This window comes from Cynara cardunculus (genome assembly GCF_001531365.2).
Source record: "Cynara cardunculus var. scolymus isolate 2C chromosome LG 4, CcrdV1, whole genome shotgun sequence".
NCBI classification, from domain to species: Eukaryota; Viridiplantae; Streptophyta; class Magnoliopsida; order Asterales; family Asteraceae; genus Cynara; species Cynara cardunculus.
The window spans coordinates 10601128-10615658 of NC_037531.1; the positions used below are offsets into that span (position 1 = coordinate 10601128).

At 32.1% G+C, this 14531-nt stretch overlaps 1 protein-coding gene across 1 annotated transcript; it reads right to left on the reverse strand.

The window, feature by feature from the left end:
* Nucleotides 1-6474: 6474 nt before the first annotated feature.
* On the reverse strand, nt 6475-12396 carry LOC112511589 (laccase-15-like). Its single transcript, XM_025117270.1, has 6 exons — nt 12224-12396; nt 10352-10503; nt 8581-8825; nt 8292-8420; nt 7256-8200; nt 6475-6942 (listed from the first exon to the last, which is right to left on the reverse strand). The coding sequence occupies exons 1-6, from the start codon at nt 12320-12322 to the stop codon at nt 6809-6811; spliced, it is 1704 nt and encodes a 567-aa protein (XP_024973038.1). The 5' UTR covers nt 12323-12396; the 3' UTR covers nt 6475-6808.
* Nucleotides 12397-14531: the final 2135 nt, after the last annotated feature.

Consider the following 14531-nt stretch of genomic DNA (forward strand, 5'->3'; position numbering starts at 1 on the left):
GGTTGTCTTCAGATGATCGATATCTTGTTACTGTGTGAGAAATGGTCGATGAATTTGCTTGTTTTAATGGATTWGGATGATGTGTTCTTGCATGGATGTGGTGGCATGTATTTATAGTAGGTAAATAAAGCGGCTGGTCATCGAAATCAACCTTGAAGTAGCGTTTCAAGTTTTGTCAACTCGTTTGGTTTATGGTGTTATTAATCACATGCATGAATGGGTATGATTTGGACCCAATCGAATGCTTTGAGTTTTCTTGTTTTCACTTTTTGACTCAATGTTATTAGTGTTGTTACTTTATCCATTGCATCATATCTATCAACAATATTCCCCTCCAACGGTTTTTATCCATTTCTTAATTTGTCTATTTTTCCAATTTTGTACCTAACTTATATATATGTTTGAGAAATATAAAAATCTGCATAACCTGTTTTTTTTTTTTTTAGTTTTTGATTGATTTTAATGGATATTTTGTAGTTTTTTTTTGTTGATTTCAATTGTCTTTTTCGGTTTTTTGGTTGGTTTAATTTGATAATTTTTTAATATCATTGACTTATTGAGTAATAACAAAAACTATGTTTATGTAATATTATATGTATATATATATATAGTCGGTTTCAAACGAGAACAACAATTAAATAAAAAAATAAAAAACGGTCGAATCATATGTGATTTGACATTAAAACCACATGTAAAATCACATGTGATTCACGCGACTTTTGCCACGACCTGAGGTCGCGAGCCACGTCGCCATAAGCACATGTAAAATCATATGTGTGTGTGATATAGAGATTTGATGTCATAAATCACATGTTACAAAATGAAATGGTGTCACCATAAGCTAGATACCACCTCATGTAGAATATTGGTTAAGATACCTACCATGCATGCCCTATGATTTGGACCCCGTACCATGTTTTGACATTTCTAAATTTTCACTTTTGGCTTGTTTAAATTAGCATCGTATCTATGTTGACATTTCTAAATTTTCACTCAATATTATACTGCTGTTACTTTCAAGTCTTGCAACTTTGGCTGGAATGGTTTTTCTTCATTTGTTTTTTTTAATTTATTCTTTTTCGTAATTATTTTATGTAATTTTTCTTTCAATTGCTAAAATTATATATCCTTAAAGAAATCATATCATGTATTTGTGTGAAATTTGTTTTAGAAAGCTGGCTAAACTGATCGCTAAACAAGATGAGAATAACCACATCATTTGTGCAATTAATCATGCCTCAAAGTATATAACAGGAACATTAAATTGTTAGGATTGTTTACGAATTYTTTTTATTCATACATATTTCATAATATCCTCTTCGTTCATTTACCTGATATCGGTAATGAGGGTCTTGATGATCCATACATATTGTAGAACATTGATCAAGTCCAATCACAAAGTTGCGCATTGCTTTCGTTATTCCTTTACTGCATAAAGAGGTTAATGTATTTTGTTGGGTCTTAATTAAGTCATAATGTACTTTATAATGTGCTACACATTACGTCAATTTACTCATTATACATATGTGTTTAACAATTGTACTAGATACAATAATTTGAAAGAACTTCAAAAAACCGAAAAGCTAATTGTATCGAAACGTGAGTATGGATAAAAGAATGTATTCGGGGTCGGATCAAACCAATAAAAATATGGAGGACCAAAGTTATAGATGTGCCTTGGAGAGGGTTTTATCTTATTTGATAGAAATCGTTGTTTAATTGCATTCGATCTCTTGTAGCCTATCACATCTTGTAGTTGTTTTTTGGTTGTATTTGTTTTAGTTTTTAATAATATATTTTTTGACTGTTTTTCAAAAAAGTTGCAGAGAATAAGAAGTTTCATATATAATTTTGCTTCTCGAAATCAAACGTCAAAAAATGAAAATTAGAAAAATCAAAGCTTCGAACTGAGTCCAAATCATAGGGCTTACATGTTAGGTATTATAACACCATACAAAACAAAGATACGTGAGTTAAAGATATTTATTTATTCATTTATTATCCATTTTGTTATCCATTATTTTATAAGGTTTAGATGATTACTGGTTTTATTTACCGGTAATTTAAATGGATAAGGTACCGAAATAACCTTTTAACCCGTGCCGTACCCTTGTCAGCCCTCTAAATACAAGCCACCCGTCTATGCAAAAACACATCCAAATCAATTAAACATTTCTCTGATTTATAGTACCACAAATTAACAAGATAACGTGACATCATATGAAGATAGCCATGAACATGCATGTTATTATCAAACGGATTTTGGCCTAGTGGTATATGAGTCTTTGGTCTTTTAGGAGGTTAAGAGTTCAAGCCGAGGATGTATGAGTTTATTTGTTTTATTTGTCGTATATAAATATAAAATATTATATACTTAAAAAAGACATGCATGTTCTAGGGCTCTTAGTAATTCTTGGTTTCATACAATCACAAGCAGTTTTGGTTCGATATACTTTCGTGAAAAGGAAAACAAGAAGAAAGTACAAGCTGTATAATATTGAGTAACATCAATAGGAAGAAATGTTAAAATCGATAGCTGATGGCAATTTAAGATTAAGCGGCCGTTTACCAAACGATTACCCGGGTAAGCGCTTACTAATTAGTCACGTTACCTTACTGTATGCATACGGCGAGAACCAAGAATCTTACCCGGTAAGAGCGAATGCACGGACCGAGAGTCTTACCCGGTAAGTGAGGGTGACGACTCTTACGAGTACGGTTAGTGCTTACCGAGTAAATTGTTGCATATGATATCATTTTAGTGGACTAACATCTTACTCGGTAAGTAAGTGATAGTATTGAATTTTGTCAATAAACACTTACCGAATAAACGTTTGATAAACTACCTCTTAAGTCAAAATTGAATATTTAGAAAAGTCAAAACATCATACCAGGTCCAAATCATAGGACATGCATATTAGGAAATATAATCAATATTTAAAATGGTGTGATGTGTGTCATGGGGTGGTAAAAGCCTTAAACCTTAGGAGTCGTGCTATGACCTTTTTCAAAGGGTAACTTATGATAACAAATCTTTATATCATATACAATATTATATATATATATATATATATATATATATATATATATATAATGTTGTGTATGATGTGTTATGCTTTTTTGTACCCTTACCTTTTTACCCCATCTTGAATTTGATATATCATGTACAACTCCATCCATATAGCTCAACAAAATCGTCTTCAAATTTCAAGCAGAGAAGAAAAAGTACAAACTGAGATGACAGGGTTCAAAAACCCATTTATCATATACAACAAATCTTTATATCATATACAATATCCTTTTGTTTAATCTCAATGGAGAGGGCTTACACAGAGGATGCTACAATCTCCAAAACCCGGTACTTGGTTTGTCGTTGGATATTGGGAAGTTAATGGTTTTGGAATCTTGGTATATATGGTTGGTCCCATGGCTGTTTCAATTTCAATTAATGGTGCTATTGGATCTGTTTATGGTTTTAAATTTGAATTGGGTTCATTAGGGGCTCTTTTTATGCATTTCATTCTTTTTGTCTTCATCCAACAATTTGGTTTCTGAACTTCAGTTATACTCCAAAAAGCATGTGCAAATCTATTTGTAAAAGTTGGAGATGGAGAATCGAGTCATTTTTTTTTTTGATCTTATTATATATAAGCAGAGAAGAAAAAGTACAAACTGAGATGACAGGGTTCAAAAACCTGGAGATTTGTTTGCTTATCGTATTGTAACTTTTTTTATGTTGTGTTAATTTCCAATCGACTACCGTAGGGATAATATAGCGTTGATCTATCATATTCATAGCCTTTGAGTTAGAGTATCTTGTCAACTCACTTTACTAGTTTGATAGAGAGAAAGGAAAATTAAAAGTTTTGTTGCTRTAACATATTCTTACTTGTTTGGATATATATTTGGATGGAGATCAAATCGATCCAGAGATTACCTTCATCTAGAATGAGTTGTTTGAGAGAATTGAGTTGCCCATTTTTCAGAGTGGTTGGGGTGGAATATTTACATGGTGGACTAAACACTCAAACAGAGTAGGCATGTTTTTATGCAAAAGACATCCTTTTTTTATATTTTCTATCTACTTGCAGGTTGTTTTAATTAGAAGTTGACCCCATATACCTTTTGCATGTTTATGTTTCTTGTTTGCAAATTCAAATTTTGCAGGTTTACGTTTTTTGATTGCTGGTTGATTTATGTTTTGATTTTATTGATTGTTTATAATTCATGATATGAACTATGTATGTTTTTAATTGTTGTATTTCATCTTCATAACTGAGTGTTCATTTGAATTTTATTCATAAAGTTGTATAAGTTCGTYCTTGATGTGTTTGAGTACTAAACTGAGATTAAATTGATCAACTTGTGACTGGGAGAGGATTTTGTTTCTCGAGTAAATTTTGATGAGAAGGATATTGAAATTTGAAGACGATTTTGCTGAGCTATATGGATAGAGTTGTACATGGTATAGCAAATTCAAGATGGGGTAAAGCGGTAAGGGTACAAAAAAGCATAACACATCATCAAGTAGTTGTTCTCTAAAAACAACAAATCATTGTGCCAAACTGCAGGTTGAAGCTGCGGTCTCAAGCTGATAAATACCACTTAAATGTTTCTTGTAATTTAATCTTTGATTATTTAAGGGTCAATYTGATACACAAGATAAGATKGATATGTGCTATAAATGTCTCTCTATGATAAAATAATAATATTGCTTTATTTCAATGGTAATTTTTATTTATTGTGTTTTTACTTATGAACATTTTACTAATTTCCTATTACCAAATGTACAACTTATTATTGTACATATAACTTCTTAAAAATCATGTTTGAACTCAATAAATTAAATTGATAATTTATGATTTTTTTTTTCTAAATCATCTATACTACCTTATAAACCAAATTTCATAAAAGTCTTAAAAACAACATATGAAGCACAAAGTACTACATTTTTAAGCATGTTTTTCATAAAGAACTCTTAATTACAAGCATTTATGCACAAAGTACAACCCGTTGATTTAGTTTCCGTTCCCCCTCCCTACACTAGATGCTATCGCCGCTCCTAAAAAAATGCATCAACTCCCAAGAAACTATTCATACTTAGATGTCGATTCCAGCTCCCAAGGTACCGCTCACACTCCGCCTTATAACTCTATGGATTTTATCTCTCACTTTATCTTCGAATCGCTAATCAATTGTCCCAATGGCTGTTTTTGGATTTCAAGTTCGATCTCCATCTTCAATATCTATGTATGGCTTTCTCCATCTTCAATATGAGTTGTATGGGTTTCTCTTGATAAGAATTGACTTAATTTTTGTCAGGTTAGATATTTCTTATTCTAAAGCTACATACATAATTATTTACTTCTTATGGACATTTAGGTTTTGAAGAAACCCTTTTTCCCCCCACATACTTGTTGATTAAGCAAGTGCATTTGGTAAGCAAAAAGCAAGTTCAGATGACAAGCAAAAAGCAAGTCCAAAAAATGCTTTCATGATAGCTAGCTTGGTTGYAAATAACTGCTCAAAATTTTAGTTGGTTCAGCAACCATTCCATTTCTCATGGTACATTCTACAACTCGCAAATTGGTAATCTTTGTTAGCTATCTTGGATTACTGATATTTCACTCTATCCCACAGTGACCAAATCCTTGATCTTTCCTTGAGTTTAATAGCAAATACTGATAAACAAACTAATGGGTTTGGTGATATTACAATAGGGGTGGTAGATAGAGTAAATTAGGCAACGCTATAAATACTTTTGTTTCCTGTGTCGGCAAATTTGTCTGAGGAACTCCAAATTTTCCATATAGAAATCTCATTTAGGCTTTTTGGACTACCTTGATTGCTTTGCTTTAATTGTCATTGCTTTGCTTTAATTGTCATTTAAAGCATTGAAATTCTTGCACATATTTTGAGCATGTAGAAGTTGTATAGTTATTAACAATTGCATTGGACCTTTTTAAAACCAATCCACTTGATATATTCCTTCAGCACCAAAAGATTTTCAAAAGGTGATGTTTACCTTGTGGAACAGACCTCGAATCCACATGCTCCAACTTGAGGAGATATTATTGAAACCTTGGTTTGCTATCCTCCATTTTGGGTCATTTCTCTTTATCATTGCTATTAGCTAGTTGTAGTTGTTTAGGATTCTATTTCTTATCTACTAATAACTATATGAAAATAAATCCTTCCCAAAATGATCTTTTTCTTCTTGTTATATATGTCTTTGGTTTTGATCTCTATAACATGTTTAATTGTTCATTTAAGAGCTAATATTCCATAAGAGAAATCAGAAAATTTGTCAAACCACAATAATGAAATACCTTAGAAATGATCCACACATTATAATTGAATAATAATTAAATTCCTTACATGCTTCTTAATAATGCATAATTAAACTTGCAAACCCCAACAAAATTCTCAAAAATATCTTACAAACAATTAATAATAAATTATATATATAACAAAGAGAACACACTATGAATGTGCTTTATTATGGATACAGTACTTGTTCCATTTGAAGCTAGCAGCACTAGTGGCTCCTACTTTTACAATATCAAACAACAAATCTTCTTGTAYTTATTCATATTCTTAGAGAAATTCAAACCCGTAATTGAAAATCATATCATAAAACTCGTTTGATACCATTGAAGCAAAAGCCATTTTGTAGGTTATATGCTATATATCTTTGATCTATGCATACAGTCCAGATAAAGATATTGCAGATTCTAGTGATCAGCATGCAGATTTTGACATGAGACAGATACGAAGAAAGAAGAATTATTCGTATTCGGATGATTTTTTAAGTGCATGGTGGGAAATCTGGAGGTGGTGGCAAGATTGATTCCCCTGTACCGCTACCATTCTTTGTGATGAATACTGCCTCCATTCCCCAACTTATATGACGTTCAAGATGGCAATGCATTAACCAAACTCCTGTAAATTAAAGAAAGGCCAGTGAACTCACAACGTAAATCGGGTTCTTGATTTCATTAAACGAATTGCAAGACTAGATGTGTTTTAATCATTTGACATGTTCATTTTGAAAGTGTCGATTATAGAACCTAAGTTTATAGAATYAAAAAATTATGTGTCMTATATATAAATGTGCTATAATGAGGTGAGAAGATATATAAAACAGCGTKTTAGAACATTTAGATATCTTAGACGACATATAAAACTGATTTTGGACTAGCCATAACAATTTTAGTGCTCATGCATGCTAATTATTTTAGAAATATAGACTCACCAGGGTTATCGGCCTTGAATCTAATAGCTGTCCACCCATTTTTCGGAACTGCAATGGTTTGTTGGAGAGGAGGATCAACAAGATTATACCCCAAAGGATCCTYACTTCTATTAAAGTTACCAAATCCCCATCCAACAACGTAAAAACTATGCCCATGCAAATGCATGGGGTGATCGATCCCTGCAACCAAGTTTGTTCCTTGAAACACCAGCTCTACTGTGTCATTGAAATCTAGTACTTTCACCTCTGTAGCATTCAACGGAGTCTGCAACGATGTACTCAGATTAGTGGAGGTAAAGTTGAAAAACAATGGTGGGAAACTGGGAAAGTCGTCTCCATAAACACCAGTGATTCTTCTATAATAAACATCCAGTATCGAAATCCTTGGAGAATCAAATGTTATGTTGTTTACACTTGCAGCAAACCTACGTCCTCCAAGTCCTAAACATGCATTATTAGGGCATGGCAATGTGTTGATGGAGATGGTGAACAAGAAGTTGTGTGTGATCTTCATTGGGACGTCGATAGGATGAGCACGACTTGCTAAACTTCTAAGGCTTCCAGTGAAATTAACCGATGCACTGATGTCACTAACCTTTGGAAGATGGGGAAAAATTGGAGGTGAAGATGATTTTTTGTAGCCTTTGTACTCGATAATGGATGTGGTGGTAGTGTTATCGAAACTAATCAATGGCTGGCTATTATATGGCTTAGCTGCAATATAATAGCGACCTATGGGTTGGTTGGCTTTAAACAATAGGTCGATGGTTTGGCCAGGGGAGATGGTCACATAGTCGCTTTTTAGTGGCTTGGTGTATGCACCATCGGTTCCTACAACGGTTACTTCGTGGTCTCCAATTGCCCAGAACATGAAGAGGTTCATCGCGGCATTAACCATTCTGAGCATATAAGTTTTTCCATGTTCCACAATGAACTTGGTTGTTTCTGAAAACACGTATTAAAAATGTACGAATCAACATTTTTCAATGATGATATCAAATAGAGATTCTTTTTCGAACATAATGAGAATGAAAACCTGCAGTAGAGCAAGGGTAAAGATCACCAGGTTGGCCATTGATGGTTAGAGCATCAGATGAATTAGGATCCCCTCCGGTGCTCATGAAATCTAGCAACACAGCCTCAACATCTTGCCTAAACCATTCACCTGCATGTGGACCCTGATTAGAATAAACATCACATTCATTTTGTATCGATTTCTTTTGTTGTTATATTTCATTTAACGGTAATAGATACGACGCCTCTAATTAAAAGACGTCGGATGAAAAGACTGATATTGATATCGAAGATAATAGCGAAAAATTAACCTAAGATGATGGGAAACTCGGCGGCTGGTTTAGGGAAAGGGTATGGCCTTCCGATCTTGGGGAATATAACGATTAGACCATGAACAGTGGCTCGAGTCCAATCGCTATGAGCGTGCCACCATAGTGTGCCTTCTTCGTCAGAAAGAATGATTTTTTGGCTAAAGTTGCCTCCTGGTTTGATCGGACATTGTGTGATGAATTCAGGCCCATCAGACCATGGATATCTTGGTTGCTTCACTCCATGCCTACAGTCACAACTTATATTAGTRTCTCGTCATTTTCAAAGAACTCCTTAMATTAAATTGCTAAAATGATATATTTATCGTATTTATTTATTGATTGCTATTTAAATATAATTCAAATGTCAAGAATGTGATTAAATTAAACAATAATCAACTAGAAACATTGGTGGAACAAAGGGAAATTGTAATCTCCTCAATTAAATTTCATTTTCTTTTATTAACCTGGATATCTAACCCGTTGTGTGAGCCGATTAATCCTAAAGTGACCACCTATTTTACGGGTAGCCCGGAATCACCGCATTTGAATCTCCGTGGCTACAAAATGATTTTTATTTCTTCTTGAATTTGAACATGAGATCTACAACCACTTTTGACCTTTGGTGTCCAAGCTCATACCAATCATACACCACCCATGTGATGAAACGTAATTCCCACCAAACTTAAGCAAATACCGTACCCAAAAGTCTATTTTCAGATGTAAAATAAAAAGAAATTTTTTTACGTAAATGAGAATTCTTACACAAAATTATTATGTAAATGTGGGATCATTAAGCAAATTCTTTATGAAAATATGGATCCTTATGTAAATTTTTGTAAAGATTTTTTTTCATTGTTAATCTTAAATTCGAGTTTACACAAATGTATACATCATTTGCATAAACTATTGCTAAAATAATAATTCGATTAAAAAATAATTAAAAAATGAAGTTGGTTTGGAAGATTAATTATTTTGATATTTTTTCCAGAATTAATGTTTTCCATATTTATGTTTATTAATTAATAATGACGTATTTTTTATTTGAAAGCCTTTGAAATGCTCGAAAATAAGTTACTTAAAATTAATTTGATGAATATTTATGGAGACGTGCTAGACTTTTCATGTTCTATGGTTCGTAGAAAACAACCCATGATGATGCCGATGGGATGGGAAAGCTGCAATAAAATTAAATTGGTTATTGACAAATTGTATGAAAAAATAACGTATTTTAACTTGATTCTTATTTTGGGTAACGTACTTTCAAAACTTTCATTTTGGTACCTAAGATGTAAAGTTTTAAACATTTAAGTACCCGGATAACAACTTGAAGACTAAAATTAGATTAAAAAAAAGATTGATTTTATAAATATTATATACTTCAGAAAAAAAAACATTTATTTTCAAGCAATCTTATTGGTAGAAAAAAGGAAAAGTCATTTCTTTCTTATAAATAATCATTTTTTTTAAATAATCTTATAGCTTGCGACTAGAACAAGTCATTATTAAAGGCGTGTTATCAAGACTCCCATTTCTTATTGAAAACACATAAAATTTTGAAAACCCTAATAATCAATAATAATAACTCGAAAATTTTATATTTGAGTATTATTATTTCGGAGTTATCAATAAAACATCCCAACAAATATCAAAAATTTAACTCGAAAATTATTTATTTCCCTTGCCGCCCCTCATCCATCTCTCTCTTTCTCTCTCTCTCACAAACGCACATACAAATTAAAGAAAGAGCAATAAAAGTGAAATATAATATTACCAGTGAATAGTGATGCCTAGATTGCCTCGATTGAATACGTTAACAATGAGGGTTTCACCCCTATGAGCATAAATAGTCGGACCAGGAAATTCACTATTAACCGTCAAGATCCTCTTGCTCTTGCATAGCCTTGTGAAGTTGGCTTCTTTAACCTACAACAACCCAAAAAAATTATAATAAGTCAGATTTACCCTTGCCTGTGTAATTCTTGTTTCAGAATCTTAGATCTAATCAAACATTCAAAATTAACATTTACAAACTCAATCTTGAATACATATATGATTTCTTTGTCCACTGAAAACATTAACTTGCATGCACCAAGGGCAATTATGTCAATCTACACCATGTTCACTTCAAGTTCAACCTAGCTAGCATTCGTGTTTAGCTTGTCATTGTAATATATTTTGTCAAATTTTACCAAACCAGATTCACTAGTAATCTAACTATATATACTCTATATGTTGTCAAAGGCGTTTGGATAGCTAATCGCAATGAATATATTATATTTTCCATTGAAAAAGACCAAACACAACAGTACTCATTTGGACTTGTTCTTCGTATCTTTCATCATCAAATTATACCATGATGTTGATTTGCATTAAGTTCCTCATAATACAAATCCGTTGAACAACACTCTCATGAATTGGTATCAACCAAGATTTCAATTAAAATCAAGCTAGTCTTGTCAATATATATATATATATATATATATATATATATATATATATGATCGTGTTCCTAAAATTGATTAGGAATTTCAGAACCGTCCACAGTGCGACATGCTACATATTTATTAGGAATATGAATGTGTTATTGTGTGATTCAAGATAAATAATTATACTTCCATATTCATCACGAATTAATGTGTTAAAATAATGATGAATATTAATCATATGAAAAAGGACACGTGGCATGCTGTGGATGGATCCTAGGTTCTTAATTAACCAATTTTAGTTTCTAATGGACTTCCATACATACATATATACATACATGCATGCACACATACATATATAAGGAAATCTTTTATTATAAACTATGAAATTGTAATAACCTTAAGAACTATGCATCATGTGTTATTATATGTTTTTTTTTCCATTTAAGACTAGAATTTGGAATATGGATTAACATATATTTGTTTCACATGTATTCGGTTTACAATGTTAAACTTTTTGAAATGTTTATGAAATACAAAATGGACGATTGAAATTGAATTGTATTAATTGTACAAATATAAAACGTTGCATATTTTGTTAAAATTAGCATACATAGGTTCATGCATCAACTTCAACCCCACTTTCTTTTCGTCAATCGGAGAATATTTTTGTATTTCTTACACCACAAACCTCAATTCCATGTTTTCAACTAATTACGTTGATGTCAAAATAACACGTTTCTAAATAATTGACATCCAATATGAATACAAAAACCTAAAATTGACATATATATTTTCCGTATATATTTTCCGTATTTTTAACTGTAAAAGCCTGCATTTTTCCGTTAAAATCATGACTTTTTTGCATAAAATTAATCAAATATGACGAAAAGCAAATTAAGGGCCCCTTTAAATGATGTTATATGTTAATCACATATTTAGCGTACCCGATCAAAATATATATATATATATATATATATATATCAATCACTTATAACTAAAATCCAATAAATTAATGAGTAATTAACTTCTAAATACATACTTGACAACTAACATAAAATATTAAAACTTAAACTTGTTTTAATAAACCATATAATAATTAATACATGAAATACTAAAAAAGGGTTGGTTGCAGAAAATAAGCAATAAATTGAGGTTTTTGAAAATAAAAACTTGAAAAAAGGTTGTCTTCAAGAGAGAAGAGAATGAAAGCAATATACCTCATAGTTATAGGTTTTTGGAACCAAAGCTGCTTGAGACCCGATAAACCCCAGAACCACAAGAAACCCTACAACATGCAAAGCGATGGCCTTCTTCATATTTATATGATGATCAAACTTATAGTTTCAAATCTGTGAGGTGTGATCTTAGTTGTTGTTTCTTGGATTCATGTTAGAGTATGTTATGTGATGGTTGTATTTATAGTTGGTGTGAGAGGGACCATGGGAAGACGTATGGTTATGCTGGTAGGTGCACATCCTCACTAAACGTTAAAACAAGTAGTGAATCATATTTTTAAAACCATTTAAAGGGATTGTTTACTCAAATGTTTACTAATACTATAATTTATTTTGATGCGTAAGATTTTAGTACATTAAAACGTACCCAATGCAATAATTTACTGGGTAAACGCTTAATTATCTGGGTAAGACTCTCTATCCTTTTCATCTCTCTTACCCGGTAAGATTTTTGACTTTTGTCATGTTCATCCGATGAGGAAATTTATCCGGTAAAGACTTACCAAATAAGCGTTTAGTAAACGATCCATTACTATTTTTATCTAAACCGAGACAATAGAAAAATAAATTGATACCATTATACAAAACCCCATTCAGTAAATCGATGTTTTCGTTTATTCTTCCCATCATTTTCCACATATTCAACGGACAATTATTGATTCTCTCAAGTGTGGACAAGAGAGATGCATAAATGAGTTCGAGAATTCGAACCTTTGGACTATGACCGGTTCAGAAAAACTCATAAAAGTTCTATATTTTTCCTCGAGTATTTATCAAGTATTGGATATTACAAAACATAGTCGAAGCTCGATCAAAACCTGGTACAGAAAGTGAGGAAATGACCATATGTTTTGTAGTTTTTGAACTTTTCTGTTAAAAAAGTTTGACCTTTGTCATCACGTCACGTCTAACGCCACTTACAAACTATATGTGTGTGTATATGTTTTCGACCTAGCGGAGGCCATTTCTAGCCACATTATATGGTCTACTAATGGGAAAATGAAAGCCAAAAATGTTGATGGTGACTAAACTTGAGGAGGGATTAGGTAAAGTTRCACCCTAACTCATTAACACGTATGTGTACACTTCATACAAATGAACGACAAGCATTTATGTAAGTTCTTATCTCAAACGCCCATCAAACATGATGCAAATTTATTACTTCTTATTTTAGGACTATATGTTTCACCAATGAATTGTACAAGGTAATCAGGGTTTTAAAAGGTACATTTTGACGTAAGACACATATTCGTCTTTACAATAAATTCTATCGCATTTTATGCCAAGTGTGATCCACATCATGTTGACTTGGGTGTGTCCTGAAATGGGGTTTTTCTTTTATAAGAAATGACTTTTCCAAATCTTTTAAACTCTATATTTTACGCTTTCATAAATTTATCTAATCTCATCTAGCAGTATCATGGATTCACAWATATATTTCATATGCTACATTTTGGACTTTCATCGCCTAACAGGACTGCCCAAAAAAATGATCATCGGCGGATTTTTGGTGGTGATTTCACGGCCGGAGAAATCCTCACCCAAAAAAGGATCACCWATAGATTGGCGGATAATGATGGCTGGTAATAATTTTCATGATTATTCGAAAACCAGTTGGCTAAGAAATTAAATTTATTAAATCACCGGCGGACAATCGTCGATAATTTATTTAATTAACAAATTGATTAAATTTCCGGTAGATAATCTGCGTGTAATTCGTYGGYGATTTAATATATTCACCGCAGGTTGTTTCTATTTTTATTACAAATGTCAGGGAAAAACCAAATTCACCAACGGATTTTCACCCCCTAATCAGTCAACAATTAATTGGTGACGGATATTTTTAAATATTTAATTATTTTCAAATTAAGTGTTTGATTTGTGACAAATGTCAATGAAAAGTTGATTTTTTAGATCTGTCACAAATCCGATAAAATGTTACAGTAGAATTCTTCGTCGGTAAAGCTCATTTGTCTAGTAGCGATAACCCTTCYAAATTCTATTGAACTTTTAGTCACAAACTACTATTTACATAWAATACAAATATATACGGTTTTACTTCCCTTATGAATGAAAGTTTTTATGAGACTTTTTTCAACAATACAAGATATAATTTTTTGAGATGGGCCACAAGATATTTAATAAATATAAGATATTAATAATAATAAAAAAAATTATTAACTTGGATATTCAACCCGGTATGCGAGCCGACTAATCCCAGAACGACCACATGCTTTGCATATAGCCCGTACCGGAGTCACTGCATTTGAACATCCGTGATCACAAGGGG